Source organism: Theropithecus gelada, chromosome 6 (genome assembly GCF_003255815.1).
Source record: "Theropithecus gelada isolate Dixy chromosome 6, Tgel_1.0, whole genome shotgun sequence".
NCBI lineage: Eukaryota > Metazoa > Chordata > Mammalia > Primates > Cercopithecidae > Theropithecus > Theropithecus gelada.
In genome coordinates this window covers 130,230,323-130,253,724 of record NC_037673.1, presented here as the reverse complement: position 1 = coordinate 130,253,724, position 23,402 = coordinate 130,230,323, and the positions used below count along the sequence as shown (strand labels likewise).

Here is a 23,402-nt window from a genome sequence, read left to right as displayed (position 1 = left end):
CACCATTTATGCATGGCTGCGTAGTATTCCATGATTGGAATGTACCATCATCTGACCAATCTCTGGGATTGACACAATCCGTTCCTTGGAGAGGGCGTTGATTGTGAACTCTTCTCAGATGTGTTTACAACACAGACAGATGGTGGGCAAAACCAATTAACCTCTCCCTCCTCCTGGGCTAGGAGGGCAGACCAGCGAGGAGGGTAATGAGAGCCTGGCCTTAGGGCACTGGGGGATCTGAATGCAGCCACAAAGCAGTGAGAATGCAGATAAAGGGACAAATGAAGGAGGTGCCACAAGCTCGGTGAGTGCCCAGAAGTGGGTTTTGGGGGAGCGGGAGTCATAGATTCTGAGTCTGTGTGAGAGAGAATGCACTTTGATAGGAATAGAGATAAGGAAGCCAATGTTCGGATCCCATTTTTGCTTTAGAAAAAACACCCCACAAAACCAAAAACCTGTCTTCATATGCACACAAAAATGTGTGGAAGACTATAAACGAAAATGTTAATGTGGTTTCTGAGTGGTGATATTATGAGAGATTCTCATTTTCTTCTTATGACTTTTGTGTATTTTTTGAATTTTCTGTAATGAACATCTATTACTTTTGTAATAAGAACATGGAAGAGAAGACTAGGGAAGTCATGGGGAGTAGTTGTTCTGGGTGAAAGGTGCTCGATGATTCCGTTTAGTTGTGCTTTGGTGACTAGGCCCCACGACATTTAGGAGAAGAGGGTCGGAGTTCAAGGAGTGAATCTATGAATCTTTCTCTTGAAAATGCCCCTGGCCAGAGTGAGCATTCTGCCGGTGGGTTGATGACCCTGGGCTCCTTGGCAGTTGATCGAAGGACCCTTGCTGGGTGAGAGAGGGTGCTGGCAGGGATGGGCGCTGTGGCCTGGCCTCCGCAAGCCTGCTCTGTGTGTGTGTGTATGTGTGCACATTTGTGTGTTCCCAGCCTAGTCAATGCATGAAGTGACCGTGAAGACTGAGCCCTGATGTGGGCTCTACAGGTCCTTGGCGAGGGGCTTTGGCAGGCAGCAGGCATCCAATCCCAGAATCCCCTCCCAGCTGAGGCTGATTAGAAGGGAGTCAGAACTATTAACCTCTCCTCCTTCTCCTTGGCTTTTGCTCATTGCAATGCCCTGCGGAAGGAACCTTGAAAGACAGCGCTCAAATGAGTTTCAGTGACAGCTATCTAATCTGACGCTGAAGGGGCTGTGCTGGTTTTTTATTAAACTTCATTACTTTCAATTACAAAAGAGTGGGTTTGGTGGGCGTATGCCTTAAACCTAATTGAACTGTTTCTCCTATTCTTCTCCCTAGTGTGAAACATTCTCACCTTTGGGGGAGAAAAAATTTCTTCATTTTAAGGAAACATGTTTATCCTTGAAGGGCATTAAGAATTGAAGAAAACCTAATGGGCCTGGTGTGGAAGTGAGGGAAGCAGCGGCTGCAGCACGGACAGTCAGCAATCCTGGAGGCCCTTGAAATCCAACACCAGTGGGGAGGGTCTGTAGTGCCAGCTCCAAGGATTCCTGGATCCTTGATGGAATTCCATAGGCTGGTTTCTTTGCCTGGACTTAGAAGCTGCTTCATAGTGAAAGCTTTACAAAGCTGATGGAGGGCCCTTTGGCTAGAATGACAATGGATTAGTTCCGAGGCTAGCAGATCTCTTTCTCTCTTCTCTCCCATTCTTTCAACAAGATTTCTGGCCTGGAAAACAGTGATGATGGCTGGAAATGATGCTTGAAAGGTGCTGAGCTAAGTAGGCTGAACTTCCATGGGGGCCTCCCAGGGGTTTCATCATGAGTGTATGGTGGAGGGACTGGGGCATGTCAGGCGGGGTGCCAGGAAGCTCAGTGTTGTACTCGCAGTCACCAGTTTGTTTTGTAATGTTTTTCCTAAAGCATTTCTGCAGGAAGTCTGATTTTAGAAGGCATGCAATCCAGTGAATGGCAAGAAGTGGGCTGGGGATGAGGAAGCAGGGCCTTGGTTGCTGTGTCACAGGGGAACTGGGGAGCCACGTTGCCCTTCCTGTGCAGGAGACCCCCTTACTTCCTTTACCATTATGTAATGCCCTTCTTTGTCTCTTTTGATCTTTGTTGGTTTAAGGTCTGTTTTATCAGAGACTAGGATTGCAACCCCTGCTTTTTTTTTTTTTTGCTTTCCATTTGCCTGGTAGATCTTCCTCCATCCCTTTATTTTGAGCCTATATGTGTCTCTGCATGTGAGATGGGTCTCCTGAATACAGCACACTGATGGGTCTTGACTCTATCCAATTTGCCAGTCTGTGTCTTTTAATTGAGACATTTGGCCCATTTACATTTAAGGTAAATATTGTTATGTGTGAATTTGATCCTGTCATTATGATAGCTGGTTATTTTGCCTGTTGATGCAGTTTCTTCCTAGCATCGATGGTCTTTACAATTTGGCATGTTTTGGCAGTGGCTGGTACTGGTTGTTCCTTTCCATGTTTAGTGCTTCCTTCAGGAGCTCTTGTAAGACAGGCCTGGTAGTGACAAAATCTCTTAGCATTTGCTTGTCTGTAAAGGATTTTATTTTTCCTTCACTTATGAAGCTTACTTTGACTGGATATGAAATTCTGGGTTGAAAATTCTGTTCTTTAAGAATGTTGAATATTCACCCCCACTCTCTTCTGGCTTGTAGGGTTTCTGCCAAGAGATCTGCTGTTAGTCCGGTGGGCTTCCCTTTATGGGTAACCCGACCTTTCTCTCTAGCTGCCCTTAACATTTTTTCCTTCATTTCAACTTTGGTGAATCTGACAATTATGTGTCTTGGGGTTGCTCTTCTCGAGGAGTATCTTTGTGGTGTTCTCTGTATTTCCTGAATTTGAATATTGGCCTGCCTTGCTAGGTTGGGGAAGTTCTCCTGGATAATATCCTGAAGAGTGTTTTCCCGCTTGGTTCCATTCTCTCCATCACTTTCAGGTATACCAAACAAACATAGATTTGGTCTTTTCACATAGTCCTATATTTCTTGGAGGCTTTGTTCATTTCTTTTTACTCTTTTTTCTCTAAACGTCTCTTCTTGCTTCATTTCATTAATTTGATCTTCAATCACTGATACCCTTTCTTCCACTTGATCGAATCAGCTACTGAAGCTTGTACATGCGTCACGTAGTTCTCATGCCATGGTTTTCAGCTCCATCAGGTCATTTAAGGTCTTCTCTACACTGTTTATTCTAGTTGGCCATTCATCTAATCTTTTTTCAAGGTTTTTAGCTTCCTTGAGATGGGTTCAAACATCCTCTTTTAGCTCGGAGGAGTTTGTTATTACCGACCTTCTGAAGCCTACTTCTGTCACCTCGTCAAAGTCATTCTCCATCCTGCTTTGTTCCGTTGCTGGCAAGGAGCTGCGATCCTGTGGAGGAGAAATGACACTCTGGTTTTTAGAATTTTCAGCTTTTCTGCTCTGGTTTCTCCCTGTATTTGTGGTTTTATCTACCTTTGGTCTTTGATGTTAGTGACCTACAGATGGGGTTTTGGTGTGGATGTCCTTTTTGTTGATGTTGACGCTATTCGTTTCTGTTTGTTAGTTTTCCTTCTAACAGTCAGGTCCCTCAGCTGCAGGTCTGTTGGAATTTGCTGGAGGTTGACTCCAGACCCCGTTTGCCTGGGTATCACCAGCGGAGGCTGCAGAACAGCAAATATTGGTGTCTGATCCTTCCTCTGGAAGCTTCATCTCAGAGGGGCACCCAGCTGTATGAGGTGTCAGTCGGCCCCTACTGGGAGGTGTCTCCAAGTTAGGCTACATGGGGGTCAGGAACCCACTTGAGGAGGCAGTCTGTTCGTTCTCAGAGCTCAAATACTGTGTTGGGAGAACCACTGCTCTCTTCAGAGCTGTCAGACAGGGATGTTTAAGTCTGCAGAAGTTTCTGCTGTCTTTTGTTCAGCTATGCCCTGCCCCCAGAGATAGAGACCTCCTTACTTCCTTTTTTGCTGAAGGAGGCTGATGTGGGGACACATGGATAGTCATCTGATCTCCCCAGACCAGAGCCAGAGTGGTGGTGGCATGATTCAGAGAAGTGAAGTTTGGAGTAGTATCCTGGCTGAGTGGATGCTGATTACTTGATTCCCTACCTTTTATTTGAATCTGAAGGAAGATGGAGGAGAAGGGGCACGGAAGGGAGGATTTGCTATTCTGGTGTAGCTGTTGGAGAGAAGTGGGTGATTGTTCTGGAGCCTGGTTTACCATCTGTCTGACTCTAGGAAACTTGGGGTCCTAGCTCTTAATTCCACTGTGAAATCTGGGTCCCTGGGGAATCAACAGAGAGCCTCATCCTTAATCAGAGCTAACAATACCGGTTCTCTCTTTCTGCTGTCTTGAAGACCAGAAACCTCTCATATTGGTTGCCTGGGTCATATCTAGCTGTGTGCCCACCTGGGCCTTCTGAGGTCATCTACTCCCACTAGGCCCCCTGTCTTCTGGTTCCCTGGTCCAGGGCTCAGAGTCCAATGCTAACACCATAGGAAAGCCTTGAACACTCTGAAGACTCTGCCAGTGGGAGGGTTCTTGGAGAACCCACGATGGTAGGTGGTGGGGATGAGGAAGTCCAGAGCTGCTATTTGAATTGTGTCATTGTTTTATTAAAGTTTAAAATTTAATAAAACAAAATTTATGAGAGATGTTCCAGCTCCACGTACATCATTCAACTTCTCGCTGACACAGCATATTAGCAAGTATACAGCCCAGCCTCCTGTCTCTGGATGTCAAAAATGGTAAGGCTTGATCTTTTGTGTTTCCTAAGTGTGATGATTGGGTTTTCATACTCATGTGAGGTGTGCCTCCTTTAAGCCTCATTATGACATGAGCATATTACCCATCTGACGTTAAAAAAAAGAAAGCTTGTGGTTGTTTGAGGATTTATAGGGTTGTGGGTGTGCTGGTGTCGTGGTTCATATTTGCCAGGGCTGGGAGTGGGACAGAGCCTGGGTGGGATGGAGCCTCACGTCCTTGGTGCTGCTGTTGGAGGCCCCAGAGTCTTAGCCCACCAAACATTTCTGCCTCCATTACATCAGCATGTCCTTGAACCAGTTGTGGAGGATAAGCTGAGAGTGCTTACCTACCCACGAGGGAAGGAGTGGAGCAGAGCCAAGAAGGAACTGATTGCACAGCCACACAGCCAGATCCTGGCTCCACTGGTTACTTGCTGTACAAGATCCTTCTTCATCTGTAAAATGGCAATAACAAGAGACCTTCTTCCCTCATTGGGTTATAGCCAGATAGTGCCTATGAGGTACTATCAGTGAGCACTAAATGTGTGGTCACTTTTCATTGTATGCTAGATGCTTGCTGGGCATTAGGTCACTGCTTCACAGAGTATGCAGTCAAAATAAGATTGGAAAGTTCACAGACATCTGAAATACTTTGAGGTGTGCGAAGTCCTGAGAGGAGCCAATAGAGGATGTGTGCCTGTGTGTGCACATGTAATCTGGGGTGACTTCTAGAAGGAGGAGATTTTTGATGTGGCCTTCAGAGAGGTGGGAAAGATTTCAATTAAAGGATCTAGAGAAATTTGACAAACACTACTTCAGCCAGGTGACCAATATAGACATCAACAATGATAAATCATGTTGATAGTATGTACTCCAGGTATGATATGATGAAAATGGCACTTCACCTCTGTGGTTTTCCACCCATAAACCCAGTTTAATAATGACGAAAACATCAGACAAATTCTGATACAGGATCATTCTGTAAAACACCCGACCAGTGCCCTTCAATACAGTTGAGGTCATGAAAACCCAGCAAAGTATGAGAAAAAATCTCACAGCCAAGAGGAGCCTAAGCAGATGTGACAACTAAGGGTAACTGGGGTCCTGGAGAAGATCCTGGAGCAAGAAAAGGACACCAGGCAAAAACTACTAAAATCTGAATAAAGTATGGACTTCAGTTAAAAAACAACAGGAAGTAAGCTCATTTTCTCTGCAAAGGGAAGACTCAGAAGAGTTTAGCCTATGGTAGTTCTAAGGGGGTCTTAACAGTGATTAACTCATTTATGCCTGAGGTTGTAATTTTTTGAATTTGAAAAATCAGACCTTGGTGATGAACTTGAGCAGTAGGATATAAATAACTCCCACATGCTTACCATTCCAATAATGGAACGCTAGGCATAAATGGAGGCATTAGCCAAAGGCTAGAACTATAGCCATCACTGATGAATGTTGTTAATAATAACAGCAGTAACTAACAAGACCAAGTGAGGCTGACTACACAGGTGTCTACTGGCTAGGGTTTGGCCTCCTTCCTGACATGCCTCTTAGTGTGTGTGTGCGGGACACACCATTCTTTAGTTAATCTCACTGACTGCTCAGAGCAGGGCAGGGTTCCCTGGAAGCCACACACAGCCTGGTGGCACAGGGTGTGATGAGTGTTGTGAAAAGGGGACACTGACCTAGCCCTATGATGGATGAGGGAGGCCTCCTGGAGCAGGTAATGTTCAGGGGAGCCCGCGGAGGGGAGTCAGTCAGCATGCACACAGACCTCTGTGGGATGGCGGCTCCAAGGGGCCCCCCGGCACCAGTGCTTGGTCTCTGCTCAGACCCTTCCGTCTTCAGATCCGAGCCCACCACCAGGGACAGAACAGAGCCCCTCAAAGCAGCTGGGGTGACAACAGTTCTTTAAAGATCAAAGAGATGGTTACAGTTTGGCCCAGATTTCTGGGACGGACAGAGCAGCAAGACATTTGCATGAAGGCCTCGGAGGGTCTGGAGCTCTTGGCTGTCTTTTATAGCTTTCCTTTTAATCATGCTTTATTTCTAAATATCTGTCTAATGTATAATACAAGCTTAGGCTCTTGCAGCCATAGCCTCCCTTTCAGCACTGTTTCTAAAATTCCATTTATAGAGGACAAATAGCTTTTGGGTAAAAGAGTCTTCGCCTCTTCAAAGAAGCAGTTAGCCGGGTGTTCTCCCCTGACTGTGCCTATCTGTGGTTGGGGCGACGAAGTGAGATTATTTTATTTCCATTTAAAATCTCTGGGGGTCTGGCTGTCGAGGGAGGCAGCTGCTGTCTTTGTTGGCTGCTTTTCCTCCTGAAAGTGCTGTGTAGGTTTCTTGGGGTGGGGGAAGCGGGTAGGCAGTGGCACTGGCAGGGGTCCTATCTCCACTCAGCTGTCCCCATCTTGGCCTGAGGAACTGTGCCCAGCATTTCTCTGAACTTCAAAGGCGCTCTCAGCAGGATATTTGCGGTCATGGCTCAGGAGGGTGTGTTTGCTGAGTCTGAGTATTTGTGTGTGTCAGTGCCCCAGGCTGTGTGGTTGGCTGGATTTGTTAAGAAGCATGCTCATTCCACGAGCCAGAATTTTTGGAGTACCAACTGCATATACCAGTCACTGATCAAACAAAGATGCCATGTTACCTCCCAGTTTCCCTTGGGAATGGGGAAGGATGGGGTTCTGTGGGAGCTTGGAGGAGTGGTACGTGGCTCAGCCGGGGAGGGCCTTCTGGAAGAGGTGATGTCTAAATTGAACTCTGAAGGATGAGCAGAGGTCATCCTGCTGGCACTTTCCTCCTCCAGCAGAGAAGCAGGGGGCACTGGGTCTGCCATGTGCAGGCCTGGCACCACGAGAGGAATGCTATGAGATATGAGGACACACATGGTCAGACCCATGGAGCTCAAAGGACTGTGGAGGTGACAGCAAGGGGCTGCTGGCACCAGGGCCCACCTGACATGATGAAGTTGTCTTAGGCTGGGGAGGGGAGACTGTGAGTGTTTATTTTCCTCAGACCTTTGGACCAGTTGGGGGACAAAACAGCTTGGGAAAAAATAGTACGAACTGTATCACCGAGCAAGGAGAGCTTGACCAAGAGGTGGTTCCAGCGGGTAGGGTAGGGGATTACTTATTTTTATTAACTTCATCAAGGCCCAAAGGAAGATGAGTGAGTGCCCTCATACAAGGGTGATGTAGGGGCCAGCGACCTCTCCTGCTGGGACCCTCTTCTGGGGATTGCTGGGAGATGGCATGGCCATCAGACCCACCTTCCCTTTCCAGCCGGTACGGAAGCAGTCCACAGGTTCTTTTTGCCTCTGTTTAACCTAAAAGCTCCCTCCAGTGCCTGGGGTTGCTTGGTTCCTGGCTGGGGTTTGGAGGACTTGTGGGTACCTCCTTCAGGGACGTGAGACAGGCAGGCGCTGAGGACCCCTGGCTCAGGCTCTGTTGTTTGACTGAGACAAGACTGCCTCTTGACCAGGGGCTGGAAGAGTCCGGGGCATTGATGGGAGGTTCACTGCTTTCTCAGAGAACCAGGCCCTTGAGCTGTGTGTGTGGTTCCCTGGAGGCTGGACCAGGCACTGTGCCCATTGGTGCCCCAAAGGGGAGCCAGAGGTGGGCAGTTGGCTCACCTGGCATCCACTGGTGCAGCAGCATCACAGGACCAGGAATTGGAAAGCTCAGGTCCTGGTTTAGGGATTCGCTGGGTTATGTTGTCACCTAGCCTGGCTTTACCTTTCTCCTCCTGCTCCTTTTCCTCCTCCTGCCACAGCTTTGATGTCTGTAAAGTGTAGATAACTAAGATTATATGTGGCATTCAGTGCTTCACTAGTATAGGCTCGTGTTCAAACCTCGTGCCCCACCCTGCTCCTGAATTCTACAAAGTTCACTTCCCCCAAATCCCTACTGGGCCTCAGAGATCCAGGAAGTGGCCAGACCAGAATACCCACTAGGACTGGCCTCTCTGGTGCTTCAGCTCTTGAAGCACAGGGAAAAGAGCAAAGGATGTGAAGATGAACTCAGCAGCAAGGACCTGAAAATAGCTCCTCTGGCAGTGTGAGATGCATGGGCAGCACTACTTCTATCTGCCTGCGTTTCCTCAGTTCGCAGGGACAGCAAAGTGCCCTTCCTAAATAGGGCCAGATTATTCAGGGTGGTTTGAGAGTGGGGATAGAGCCCCTGCCAGCCTACCCAGCCCCCCAGGAGGCTCTATGTGAACAGTGAACATCAAGACTCTCCTGTTGGAGCTCTCTGGAGGGCTCAGGCCCCACCCTGGGGAGCCAGGTATTATTGCCTGAAGACTCTAGTTTTCTGCTCTGCAGAATCCAATGTTGACAAGCCCCATAAGCTGGGAATAGTGTCTTGCCCAGATTTTGGGCCGAGTGATGGGCAGGCATTGCTGTACCCATTTTATTGGTGGAAAGAGCTAGGTCCAGACTTTACCTGACTCTCTTTAGGCAGGGCTGAGTCTAGAACTCATTGCTATGCTCTTTTTGTATTGTCCCAAGGTGGGTCACCCAGCGGCGGCTCCTTGATTTTTCTTCTTTCCTCTCATATTCTTTTCCTTTTCTCCCATCCCCTGGAGCTGCACTGTCCAAAACAGCAGCCACTAGTCACATGTGGCCACTGAGTGTGGAAATGTGGCTAGTTCAGATTGACATGTGCTGTAAGGGTAAAATCCACCCTGCAGTTTGAAGACTTAGTACAAGAAAAGAATGTGAGCTATCTCATAAGTAATTTTTTATATTCATTATATGTTGACATAATACTCTTTTAGGCACATTGGGTTAAATAAAATACATTATGACAATTACTTTTTGATGTGTTTAGGAGACACTTTAAAATGACTTATGTGGTTCTGCTTCTGTTTCTGCTGGGCAGTGCTACTCTTGAGCTTTGCTACTCAAAGTGTGGTCTGTGAACCAGCAGCATGGGTGTCACCTGGGAGCATGTGGGAAACGCTGAATTTCAGGTGCTACTCCAGACCTGCTGAGTCCAAACTGGCACTTTTACAGGATTCCTAGATGATTCTACAGTTCAAGAAACTCAGAGCTCAGCTGAAGCTAGATAGCACCCTGCTTGCTGTGAGCCTGAGCCCACTTGTAAAACAGGAGTCCTGGCTGGGCGCGGTGGCTCATGCCTCTAATCTCTGCACTTTGGGAGGCTGAGGTGGGTGGATCACCTGAGGTCAAGAGTTCGAGACCAGCCTGGCTAACATGATGAAACCCCATTTCTACTAAAAATACAAAAAGCCAGGGGTGGTGGCATGCACCTGTAATCCCAGCTACTCGGGAGGCTGAGGCAGGAGAATCGCTTGAAACCGAGAGGTGGAAGTTGTAGTGAGCCAAGATCCCGCCACTGCACTCCAGCCTGGGCAATAAGAGTGAAACTCCATCTTAAAACCAAACAAACCAAACAAGACTCCTGACCCCAAAACTCCTTCCTAGAATCCTGAGTCAGAACAGCAGCAGGCTGAGGGCTGTGAAAAAGGTTAATCCTGCTCCCACCCCCTGGCATTAGCTCTGGGGGTGGAAATTTCACCTTGGGGACTGGGAGAGGGACTTTGGGGACTGAGAGAGGGACCTTGGGGAGGACCCCTCAGGCCTCAAGGACCATAGGTGAGGTCACAGTGACTGAGGGAACTCCCTCAGGGAATGTAAGAGCAGTATAGGCTTGAATCTTTCAATTCAAAGACCTTCCAAAAGGAACACTGGAAAGTTTTGGGATTTGTAGTCAACCAAAACAGAGACCACAATAACCCCAGCAGCGTCAAACAAATCTCAAGGTTTGCCTCAGCATGTTTGAACAGTGTTTGCCTATCCACACCCTGCTCTGTGACTTTCCCCAAGGTGTAATTAATGACTTGTTGGGCTTGACAGATGCAAACATGTTCTGAGTCTCCAGGTCCCAGACGCCAGGGAAAGTGTGGAGACACAGGGGGTGGGCGGCAGGACTGCCGCGTGTAGCTGTCCCCAGGACACGACCTAAGCTGACTCCCCTGCCAGGGCCCTCTGCCTGGCCTGTTCTCTGAGATTTGCCCCAAGGCTTTGGCGTGGGACTGGTTTGCCGCCAGGAGAGAGGCACTGATGCCCAGCAGCTCATAGTCACGCCGATGGCTGTGGCCACCTTTATTCTTTTTTTTTTTGGAGACGGAGTCTCGCTCTGTCGCCCAGGCTGGAGTGCAGTGGCCGGATCTCAGCTCACTGCAAGCTCCGCCTCCTGGGTTCACGCCATTCTCCTGCCTCAGCCTCCCAAGTAGCTGGGACTATAGACGCCCGCCACCACGCCCGGCTAATTTTTTTTTGTATTTTTTAGTGGAGATGGGGTTTCACCGTGTTAGCCAGGATGGTCTCGATCTCCTGACCTCGTGATCCGCCCGTCTCGGCCTCCCAAAGTGCTGGGATTACAGGCTTGAGCCACCGCGCCCGGCCCTGGCCACCTTTATACTAAAGTCACAGTCTGTTGCCATGCCTCAAGTCTTTGTCCCCTGCCACCTGAGTTTAGGGGGTGGGATAAGGGTTTTAGGTGAGGTCTCCACCTGCCAAGAATCTATTCCTAAAGAAGTTGATTCTGGTCACCTGAGTCTGACTCTCATTTGCAGATTTTGCAAAATCTGACCTTTTTTTGTGTTTGGAGACAGGGTCTTACTTTGTCACCCAGGCTCGAGTGCAAGTGATATGATCATGGCTCACTGTAGCCTCGACTTCCAGGGCCCAAGCAATCCTCCTACCCTCAGCCTCCCGAGTAGCTGGGACTGCAGGCATGCACCACCATGCCTAGCTAATTAATTTTTTTTTTTCTTTTAAGAGACAGGGTTTCACCATGTTGCTCAGTCTGATCTCGAACTCCTGGGCTCAAGCAATCCTCCTGCCTCGGCCTCCCAAACTGTTCCCAGCTGAGGGGACCCTAAGAGTAAAGGCTCTGGAGGAGTAAGGGGCCCTGGGTGGAGTGGAGAAGGCCGGTGAGACAGGGTGAGGGGCCCCCTGTACAGGCCTGGGAGTGGGGAGCCAGAAGAAGGTGGACTTTATCTGGAAGGCTGTTGGAGTCATTTGGGGTTATGGTGTTTTAATTGCGATGGGTGGATTTTCATATAAACTTGATTCTTCAAATCAAAAGCCAGTTTGTTTTTATTTCCTCTCTGGGCTTGAAGAGCTCATTGAAAGCAGCTGGATCAGGGCAAGGCCCAGGCCTGCTTCTCCCTTAGGGCTCTTGGGCAGCAGCTCTGGCTGGGAGCTTTACAAAGGCAGATCCCATTTCTCTGGGTGCACTGATCTGGGGGTGGGGTCCAGGAATCTGGGTGCCCAGAACCAGGGTGAGGAAATAACCTGGTGGGTAATGGGATTTGCTTGCCTCAGTAGTTGGGAGCTTTACAAAAACGAGATTTTTTTTTAGGAGAAGCCGTAAGAAGGTCTGAGGAAGGGCCGCCTTTGGATTGGAAGTGGATTATTGCTACTTGGTGAAGAGAATGCTTTTGCAAATACCTATTCCGTGCTGTGCGGCCTGGGGAAGGACTGCTCCTGAGCCCCTCCGTCCATCCCTTGCACATCCACGGTACCTGAGCCCACTGCTTTCTTCTCCACTTGGCCAGGTGTGGAGGCTTTGCCTGGGAGAAGAGCCGCCAGATGCCGTAGGATTCTTCTCTGGTGTGTGGGGGAAGGGGAGCGAGATTAGAACCAAGGTCCAGTTATCAGCAGAAAGGCTGCCTCCACACAAAGACGGGGAAGTGGAGGATCTTAAATCCATGTGTGGTGGGCAGGATTCCGAGATGGCAGGATTCCAAGATTCCCACCCCTGCTGTACATGGCCTGCACAATGCCTCTGCCCCTGAGCGTGGCGGGACTGTGGATAGGAGGGGATATCACCTACCCCTACCCCGATTAGATTACGCAGTTTAAGACTGAAGAGAGACTCTCCCACTGTTTTTGCAGAAGGAAGCTACCATATTGTAGCGGGGCCCGGAGCTAGGACCTGAGACAGCCTATAGGAGCAGAGAGTGAGCCCTAGCCAGCAAGAAAGCAGAGACCTCAGTCCTACAGCTGCAAGGAACAGAAATCTGCCAAGAGCCTGAATGAGATGCACCTGGAAGTGGATTCCGCCCTCATCAAGCCTCCCACTGTGAATGTGGCCCAGCTGACACCTTGACTTCAGCCTGGTGAGCCCCTGAGCAGAGAATTTAGTCACGCCTGGACTTCTGACCTACAGAACGGTCAGATGATTAATGAGTGTTGTTTTAAGCTCCTAAGTTTGTGGTAATTTGTTATAAAGTAATGGAAATATAGCAGGGAACACCTCTGAGTTTCTGGTGGTCTCTGGGTCCTTGGAAGTCAGGGCCTGCAAGGCTGTGGTCATGGTGGCTCAGTTCCTGGTGGCCAGTCTAGAGCCCTGGGCTCCCTGGCTTACCTCCCACAGAGCCCCCAGTCACATGGCAGCCTACTTTTTATGGCCTGGCACAGCCATATTTTATTGTCAAATTAGTAGGAATAACAGCAGCATTTTAGTGGCTGATTGGGAGCCGTATATTAGCGATTGTATTAATAAGTGCACAGTGACAGGAGACCAGTGAGAGTGAGAAAATGAGACACAGTATTTATCCCCAGTGCAAAATCTTTTTTATTATTGAAGACATTGGGTTAACTGAGGATAGATTTAATGCCTGCTGGTAATGTTACTGGATAATCAGCGGCCTAGGGGCCCCACCGCAGCCTGAGCTCCGGAGTTCTCATTTGGGGCCATTGGGTACCTTGGAGAAGCCCCAGAGCTGGAAAGCTGCAAATGTGGACACTTTCTCCAGACTCTCCCCTGGGGCCTGCTGCTCCCTGTGGGTGAATCCAGGGCAGCTGATATGACAGGGTGAGTCCCTCACTCATTTGGAGATGAGCAACTTGAAGTTTGTGCAAGTGCTAGGCATCTGAAGAAAGAGATTGCAGTCACAGCATCAGAATTGGTGCAGGTCCATCCTGGACTTGGGACTCACTACTGGAAGCTTTGTTTCTCTAGGGGAAGCTGCCCAGGAGAGGGCTATACACCGGGAGGGTCTTGCGTTCTGGGGCCAGCCAGCCTCTGCACCTCACCAGTACCCTATTACGTCTGGTGCCCAGCTGGTTTTGCACCCCATGTGCCCAACCTTGCAAAGGGGCTGCATATGCTTGGCACTGGCTGAAGGAGCCCCAGGGCTAAGGGTCACCCAGTGGGAGGCATTTGGGCTGGCGAGGGGACTGGACTGAGACTCCCTGCAGGCTCTTAGTCCTCTGAACATTTTAGAGGAGGGAAGGAGGGTGGAAGATGAGACAGGAGAGAAAGGCAGAGAATCCAGAGATGCCGGCAGCCATTGATCCCAGCCAGGCCTGCCTCCTATGGACAGGTAAGCCCTAGACCTCTTTGCTGCTTCCCCGTGGTGCTCCTTGGCAGCCCTGCTCAGCCCTTTTTTTGCTAGTCTCTCTCAAGTACTCAGGGGTGAACTTCTTTTTGCACCTTCCCCCAGCAGACCCTGAGAGGAGAAGGCAAGTGATGGCAGGTGAGGGTCTCATGTGACATTGTTGACAGGGAACATGGCATAAGGGAAAGAATGTGGGCTTTGGAGCACCATCACCTGGGGCCTTCCCCGCTGGCCCTGTGCTGTGTGTTGGGTGGCACTGGCTCTGGGCACACGGCTAGCCCCTCTGAGCCTTACTGTCCTCTACTGTCAACAACACCATCTCTGCCTCACAGTGGGAAGTGGTTGTAAGGACCAAAGGAGAGAATGGACATGTGTAAAGGGCTGTGTAGGCCAGCTGGTGCATAGCAGGTGCTCAGTATGGAGCATCTTATTATTTCTAGAAGAACTCAGGCTCCTGTATTGTTCTCAGAAGAACCTCCTGGTGGATATGGAGGCCAGTTTGTTCACTTTGTTCTTTCTGCAAGTGTTTGGTGCTGGGTGCGGTGACACCGTGCATGGGAAACAGTGGGTGCTCAGTAGATATTTATTGTCTGGATGGCTACAGAGATTATAGACAAAGTTCTTCCCCTTTGGGAGCTTAATCTATGGGTGATGGTGGTAGTGGAGCTGCTGAGTGGGGATATTTTCTGATTTTCCCAGGCCAGTTGATCTTACTTCGATACTCAGGGCCAAAGAAGCCTTGAAGAAGCCCCTATCTCAGTGGGCCAGAGAAATTGCCTCCTTGGTCCATAGTCTGACACTCTTGTGGACACAGCCAGGAATTGCAGGGAGAGAGGTGACTGTGATTTCATCCCAGCTGGAAAAGACAATGCAGATGTCCTTAGCCAGTGGCAAGGTGTCAGTGGTACCTTGTGGACATTGCCACCTTGTGGGCATGAGGAGGTGTTCATCCCCTTCCTAACCATGCAGTTCCTCTGCCTCCATCAAACCTAGAGCACATACAAAACTGCACAGCAAGTACTTAGCTGAGAAACAAGCAATCACCTTTGGAAAATCTTTGTGTGCTATTCTGGAAGACTTGAGTGAATTCCCGGGGAGGGGTCCCCCTGCAGAAAGATTGAGAAGGGAGTGATTTACCTCCCCTTATACTTCAGTTCTTTTTGGAGTACAGGTCCTTGCCTCCAGGTTGAACTCCTCATTCTCAAATCCTGTGTAGACTTTTAGCCTGGTAGCTCTGGCTTGAATAGCCAGCTTTAGAAGCAGTTGGTAAAATAAAGGTTGACTTTGTTGCTGCTAAAGTTGAAGAAAGCAGATGGGCCTGTGAGCACATGGAGGGCATCTCAAGGGCCCAGGAGCTGGCAGCCTTTGGGCTCTGGGACCTTCATCTTCAGAGGCTAATTGTGCAGAGACCAGCAAGAGTCCAGGACCCTGTGATGGTTCAACCGTTCTGAGACTGAGGACTGGAAAATCTGAGTGTTTATTGCCTCCATTTTTTATTATCAGCAAAAGTTTAATTACAGCTCTCACTAAACCTACTACCTTCTGCCAGCATTTACAAGGCAATAAATTTCCCCTTCTCTCCTTACACAATCTGAACCTCCAATAGGGCTGTGCATATGCACTGGAAGATATTGATTCCCCAAAGAAATTATAACAGCATTTGTTCTCAAGTAAACACACAGAGAGGCTATTACAACACTGAGGAAGAGTCGATTGTCTCTGTTTTATTAAACAACACAGCTCTCAATTGGAAACACATCTAAATTATCAAGAGATTGGTAGGACAGGCAGGCAGCAATGCCTGTAATGAGGCTTTGAGTGGGAGGGCTCTCTAATGTGGAGGGTAGAAGGAAGGTTTGTCCCTTTCTCCTTGCTTCTTACTCTCTCCCACCTCTCACCCCTGCAGCCCTTTAGCATTGAAGGGGCATTGATCGTGGCTCTCAGCTAAAGAGTGGGCAGCTCACTGTAAGCTGGCAGAAATGAAGCTCACACAAGACCTGCCAACTGGCTGATGGCCCCATGTGTATTGGTAGACAGTAAACAAAAGCCTTTTAAAAACTTCTTGTGTTACTGGCAGGTGGAAAAGGTTGATGCATTCATCAGCCTAATTTGGAAAATGGTACATGGCCCATCTTTGCTTTGGAACACCCGAAAAAGCATACCACTCAGCAAAGGGGCGCTCAGCCATGACTTAACTCCCATAAGGCAATTTGAGACACAATGTTTTACTATGAACAACTTAGCTCCACAGTCCCACAAGAGCAGTGTGGGATCAGAAGTCTAGGGATGCTCTGTTCAATGTTTGCGTGTTCTATACAATGCTCGTGGGGTGTTCATTTCTGTCCTGTTAATAAAAAGATAACCCCTCAACCCACTTTCTGTCATTAAATAAATTCATGAAAATGGGGATGAAACAAAGTTTCTTTGCTACAGGACTTTTCAGAGGCTTTATGCTAATATGCATTATGAATCTGGAAGAGGGGGAAAGAATATGTTAAATTCTCTGAAAAAAAATTTTAACAGAATTCATACTTTGTACAAACAGCGTTTTTACAGAATATTCTTTGTGCAGTACTCATCTGCAGGAATAAAGCAAAGGTAGAGTGGACCATGAGGAGTGGTGTGGATTTTCTTTATTGGGCTTCTAGAAACCAGCCTTGGGAGTGAGTCTGAGTGGGGCAGCAGTAGCCTCAGGCCATGTCTGCCTTAGCTTTGCTAAAATGGTGCCAAAGCTCTCACTGGGTCTCTGAGAAGATGAGTTCAGCTGAGCTGACACAAGGGCTCCAACACAGCGGCATCTCCATTAGAACACAGTCATGGCAGTCTTTTCTCAATGACAGAAAACTCCAAGTTAACAGAGAGGGGATTTTCTACTCCTAGAAATGGCAGACTGACTTGTTTGAGACGAACCTCCTATCAAGGACAACTGGAGCCATTGTGGCAGTTGTATTTTCCAGATGGCCACATCGCTAGCTCACCCATGCTGTGTGCCCATGTGTGTGATGTCTCCTTACAGGGAGACATTGACTCACCTGCACTGAGAGGTGGCTTTTATGTTTCTTCCCTTCAACACAGACAGGCCTTTGTAATTGTCATGACCAGCAGAATGCAGTGGAAGTGAAATTATGTGACTTTCAAGACTATGCCATAGAAATTACCTCCTGCCTTTCCTTTTCTCCCCTGGGATACATGCTTTTGGTAGCCCTTAGCCAATTTGTGAAAGTTCAACTAATCTGAAGCTTCCGTGTGGTAGCAAGTTATAGGGAGAGGGTACATAAAGATAGTTAGAGACACTGGAGAAGCCCAATTGCTAGCAATTTGAGTTTTCCCAGACTAGGTACCAGACATGTGAGTGAAGCAGCCTTTGAGATGAGCCCAGCCAAAGCCAGCATCTGATTGCAACCTCATGGGAGGCCCCAAGCTAGAATTGTCCAGTTGAGCTGCTCCTGAATTCCTGACTACAGTAACTGTGGGAGATAATAAATGACTGACATTGTTTCAAGCCACTAAGTTTTAGGGGAATTTGTTTTGCTGCCATAGTAATTGGAATACAACTCTACAAAATTAAATAAAACATGAGTTGAAGTCTTTGGAAAGCTATCAAGGTGACAAGAGCTTGGCTAAAAGGGCCAAGATTCTTGGAAGAAGAAAAATCCTGGCCAGGCGCGGTGGCTCATGCCTGTAATCCCAGCACTTTGGGAGGCTGAGTGGGGTGAATCTCCTGATGTCAGGAGTTCAAGACCAGCTTTACCAACATGGCGAAATCCTGTCTTTACTAAAAATACAAAAATTAGCTGGGTGTGGTGGCAGGGGTCTGTAATCCCAGCTACTGGGGAGGTTGAGGCAGGAGAATCACTTGAACCTGGAAGACACAGGCTGCAGTGAGCCGAGACTGTGCCATTGCACTCCAGCCTGGGTGACAGAGTGAGACTCCATCTCAAAAAAAAAATATATATGTATATATAAAATTAAAGAAAGGAAATCCCAAGGGGAGAGCCATATACTTGGTGCTACTTTTACCCAAGTTTGCTGACGTGAATGCAGCTGCTGAGAGGCTGAGCAGAAAGTCGCTCAAAATGCCTGAGATGTTGATCACAGCTTTTGGCATTTTCATGGGGCTTCAGGGGAAAATTGTGGTTCTACCAGATAGGAAGTCCTGGTAAACACCTCCCCAACTTTGAGTTGAAATTTATAAGAATAAAGTTGACCTTGAAATAAGCCAGCTCTCACAAAGGCCATCATTAAATCAGCTCAGCTATTTACTGGATTAAGGTCACCTCTTCCTACTCTAAATGCCACCAGAAACAAACATGAATCCTCTCTTGAACGAGGCCACATCATCCAGAAACTCAGATTATCTCTACAGGATCTGGAATCCAGTAAAGAAATAACTAGGTGAGCACAAAGACAATAATTGACTGAAAACCAAGAGACAGTGCCTGTAGGAGAATAGACTTACAGGAAACCTGGAAATTGGAGTTATCCATCATGAGCTTTAAAATGACTGTGGTTAATATGTTCAAGAATTGAGCAACAACACTGAGACTTCTGTGGAGAATTGGAAACTATATAATCAAATAGAAATTTGAGAATTGAGGAATCAATAACTGAGGCTTTATAGAGGGATTTAATAGCATATTAGGTGCAGTGGAGGAACAGATTAGTGAGCTGGAAGAAGGATCAGTAGAAAACTTCCAGTTTAAAAGACAGAAAAAAAAATGATAGGAAATATAGGAAAGAGCGTAAGAGACATATGTGAGATGGTGAGATGGTCTAACATGCGTAACTGGAGTCTTGCGGGGGGGGGGGGGGGGGAAGAAGCCATATTTGAAAAGATAATGGACAAGAATTTCCCCAAACATACTAAAACATCAAGCCACAGATTCAAGAAGCACTATGAACCCCACATAGAAAAAATTAAAAGGAATACACCTAGACACATCACAATAAAATGACTGAAAATCAAGGAACAAGAGGAAATCTTGTAAAATTCAGAGGAAAAAAGGACAAATTTCCTTCTAAAAGCAACAGTGAGCATGACACTGACTTCCAAGAAACAGCAGAAACTTGAAGGCACTGAAATATCACTCATAGTGAAACAAAATAATCTCCAACTTAGAATTCTATATCCAGTGAAAAACTTCAGAGACACGTTTTTAGACAAAAATTGTGAGAAATTATTATATCCACCCTAAAAAAAAAAAAAAACTTCTGAAGACAGAAGGATGTTGATCCCAGATGGAAACATGGAAATTGAGGAATGAATGAAGCAACAAAAAGTATAAATATATCCACACACATATGTGTGTGTGTGTGTATGTATATGTATGGGTAAAAATCTGACTATGTCTTCTAGGGTTATAAATATACAATTAAAATACACAACACAAAGCACAAAAGGCAGTGGGTTTGGGATAAATGAAATTAAAATTTTTAATTTGTCCAAGAAATAATACAAACTACTAATTTACTTTAGGCTTTAACAAGTCAAGAATGTACTCAATATAGGGTATGCACTATAAGATTTGTAAAACAATGCATAACTAACTAGCTAAGAGTGAAGAAAAATGAGATAGTGAAAATACTTGATCCAGAAGAAATTAAGAAAAAAAGAAAAACATAAAACAAGCAGGACAAGTGGAAATTAAACAATAAGATTATAAACTCAAATATATCAGTAATTACATCAAATGTAAATAGACTAATTACAGGATGAAGATCGTTAGACTAGATAAAAACAAAACTCAACTATGTTTCGTAGAGACATATTTTTATGTGTAAGAATTCAAAAAGATTTGAAAGTAAAAGGAGAAAAAGTAACTTTTACTGTGTATTTACTATGCAAATATTAATCAGAAGCACAATGTGTAGAGGCAAAAATCGTTACTAGAGATAAAAATCATTTCATGATGATAAAGGGTCAACATACTAGGAATCTATAACAAATCCAAATTTATAGGCACCTAATAACATAGCTTCATAATATAGAAAGCAAAAATTGTTAGACTCAAAAGCAGAAATAGACTTATTTATAATCATGGTAGGAAATTTTCTTTTCAAGTTAATATAGTTTTCTCAACTTTAAGTTTTCTCCCATATATTTTTTTCTTAAATATCTGGGTCCTGATACCTTTTATTTGAAGTTAGCACTAGCAGATGACAAATTAAATAAAAACAAGTATCAATGGAAAATAATAGCAGGGCAGGCATTTTCTTAGGGCTTGCTTTATCTGTGGTCTTATGTGCTCATGGAGATCTCTGTAGTATGTATAAATAGAGATTACTCACGAAGAGAGATCTTCCTGGTTCATATGATACAGATCAAGTATACTGCTACATCCAAGTGTTACACAGTAAGTTCCCTGCTTCCTGGGTGTCTAACTACCTGAACAAATTTCAGGAACTGGTAAGAACTTTAAAGAATGCCAAACCTCCATTTGGTGCTCTTCCAGAACCATATTTTTCTTACTGCCTAATATTTTATATCAGTCAGCAAACTGAGACTCACACACAAAACACACATGGGCTGATGGGTATTGTCTGTGAGATGCCCCAAAGTGGAAAGACAGAATATCAGAATCAGGACCCTTGAGAGTCAGTAGCAAGAATCAAAAGTGTGTCCCTAGTCTTAAGTGTGCTGGGCTCCCAGTGTTCCCTCCTGCCTCTTCCAGGCAGCCTGTTCATCCACACAGTGGTGATATAGAATCACGGGGAAGTTATAGAAGACCATGGAGGTTGCTGTCTTTGTGTGTGTGTGTAGGAGGAAGGGACTGATCTAGTGACTTATTTAGCATTGAGAGCAAACTTGCCTGAAGCATCTGGATCTTTCTTAATTCACTTATTTTTAAAGAGTTTTATTTCCTTTTTATTGTTTTTACACATATATGTTCAGTGTAGAATAATCAGAAAAAAAGACAAGAAGAAAAAAATTCACTCATAACCGTACCCCACAAATCACTTAATTTTTATGCATTTTTCATAAAATATGTATCTCATATATTATAAGTATCATAAAGATATTTTCAGTCTTTTTCTCATTTTCCAAAACAGGATCTAACTAACTATACATGTTATTTGATAGCTAACTTAGAAAAAATACTTTTCAATTGTGTCAAGAACACCTTTGAAATCAATAAATATATAGATTTATACTTTTTAGTTTTTACTTCCATTTAATGCTTATTTTTTCTGATTCTATAACAATATGGAAAATGAAAAGCAGAATTCAGAAAATTAACACCTCTAGAGATAACTACTTCCATTTTTGGTATTTTGATATATTTTTTTTGATATTTGGTATTTCCATCTTGATACGTTTTCCAGTCCTTTTTTCATGTATGTCTATAATTTTTACTCCCCCCACCCCCCGCAAAATTAGGCTCATATAATGTATGGCAGCATTATCTTTAATGGCAGGGTAGTATTTCACTTTATCAAGGTACCATTTTTAATTTATATAATTCCTTACCTTTAGTCATTTACTGTTTCTAATTTTTTTTGTCATTAGAAATGATGCTGTATCCATTTGTTGTGTTATCTAAGTCTTGTGCTTATCCACTTTTTTAAAAAAACAAAAAACAGTAGATGTAGTGCTATTGCTTGGTTAAAGGGGGTGCCCATATTTATCGCTTTCAATACATATTGCTCTAGAAAAACCATGCCAACTTACTTCCCCATTAGCACAGGGTCTCTAGACTCCCTCCTCTTACCAATGTGGGATATGGTCCTCTTTATGAACCTTGGCAAAGCCAGTAGATGGAAAATGGTTCTTGATCTTTAAATCTGTATTACTCTAATCTCTAGCAAGACTGAATATTTCTCAGACTTTCATTGTTCATTGTTCATTTGTGTTTCTTCTTTGGTCAGTTTCCAAGTCATTCTAGATTAATTCTGTGGGATCAAAATAGGGACGCATCTGACTTCTTTAGAAGACTCTTAGATAAAGAGCTAGATTGAGTGGGTCCAAAGGCTCTTTCTAGTTTGTTTTTGTAGTCAGATCCAAAAGGGTTTGTTTCAAATTGTTGGACATTATATCTAGTCTTAGAATATCTAAACTAAAAGAGCTTACAAATATTATTTATTCCAACTCCCAGTTTTACAGGAGGAAAAAAGACCCAGAAAGGACAAGGGGCATACCCGAAGTCACATGGCATACCTTCCTGCTTCTGCCTCTTCCTGTCTCATTTATTATTGAAATGTGATGTCTGGAATGGTTAATTCTGTCCGGAATCCTACTCATCTCTTGGGTTAAAGACGGAAAGGTTTGGTATGAGGCTGAGATTCCCAAACCGTCAGTGTCCCTGATGAGACAGATGAGGAGAAAGCCCAGGCTGAATGTAAATATCCTTGAAAAGGAAAAGAAAGGTCATGACTCTGAAAGTTCCCCTGATTCTAAATAGATGTAGGAGATGTTGTCAAGTTTCAGCATATTCAGGATCTGCTTTAGTGAACAGATTAATATTATGCATAATTTATGATTTTAATAAAAATGGGTACTACAAAAAATAAAGTATGTTTCAAAAAAATCATTCCTTAATAATCTCTTTATATTGCAATTTTGTCTAGTCCATTAATTATCTTAAAAAATCCCTCATAGACTGTTTCAGAGGGTGGGTTTGCTGCAGTAACAACCTCCCAAATCTCAGTGACTCCAACAAACAAGGTGTCTTTCTTGTTCACTCTCCATGTCCAATGGGGACTGACTGTGGGCTCTGCTCCCATGGGCACTCATGGACCTGGACCTATGGTGGAGCTGTCTCTGCAGGGAGAGGGGATATAACAAATCATCCACTGATTTTATTTACGGCAGGGGTTGGCAAATTATGGCCTTGAGACCAAATCCGACCTGTCACATTTTTTTGTGTATTCTATAACTTTTTTTTTAAACCCTTCTAAAATGGTTTTTAAAAACCAGAAGATTTTGTGACACAAAAATTATATGAAATTCAAATTTCAGTATCCATTAGTAAAGTTTTATGGGAATACAGCCACACCATTAGATACATATTATCTGTGGCTGCTTTGGTGGTGCCACAGTACCAGAGTTGGATAGTTGGTGACAGTGGCCATATGACCCACAAAGCCTTAATATATGTCCGGCTTTTTATAAAAAAGTTCTCTGCTCCTTGTTTTAAACCACCTACCAGGCACTAATATGTGATACTCATACTCACATTTTGTTGGCCAAAACAAGTTTAATGGTCTTGCCTAACTGCAAAAGAGATGGAGAAATGTATGTAGGGAGAGAAGCTGGAAATATTTGGTGAATAGCTGTATGGACTGGCCCATGGGTAGAGA

At 45.4% G+C, this 23,402-nt stretch overlaps 1 protein-coding gene and 1 non-coding gene across 2 annotated transcripts in view; both read left to right on the top strand.

The window, feature by feature from the left end:
* The first annotated feature begins 4,746 nt into the window (after window positions 1–4,746).
* On the top strand, window positions 4,747–4,847 carry LOC112627294. The gene has a single exon (XR_003120137.1). It is a non-coding gene; the product is annotated as a small nucleolar RNA U13 (small nucleolar RNA).
* Window positions 4,848–13,975: 9,128 nt separating this feature from the next.
* FSTL4 (follistatin like 4) overlaps window positions 13,976–23,402 on the top strand; it is a 647,263-nt gene continuing 637,836 nt past the window's right edge. The window contains exon 1 of the mRNA XM_025388000.1: window positions 13,976–14,090. Within this exon, the coding sequence (XP_025243785.1) occupies window positions 14,083–14,090 (8 nt within the window). The 5' untranslated portion in view covers window positions 13,976–14,082. The remainder of the gene's footprint in view (window positions 14,091–23,402) is intronic.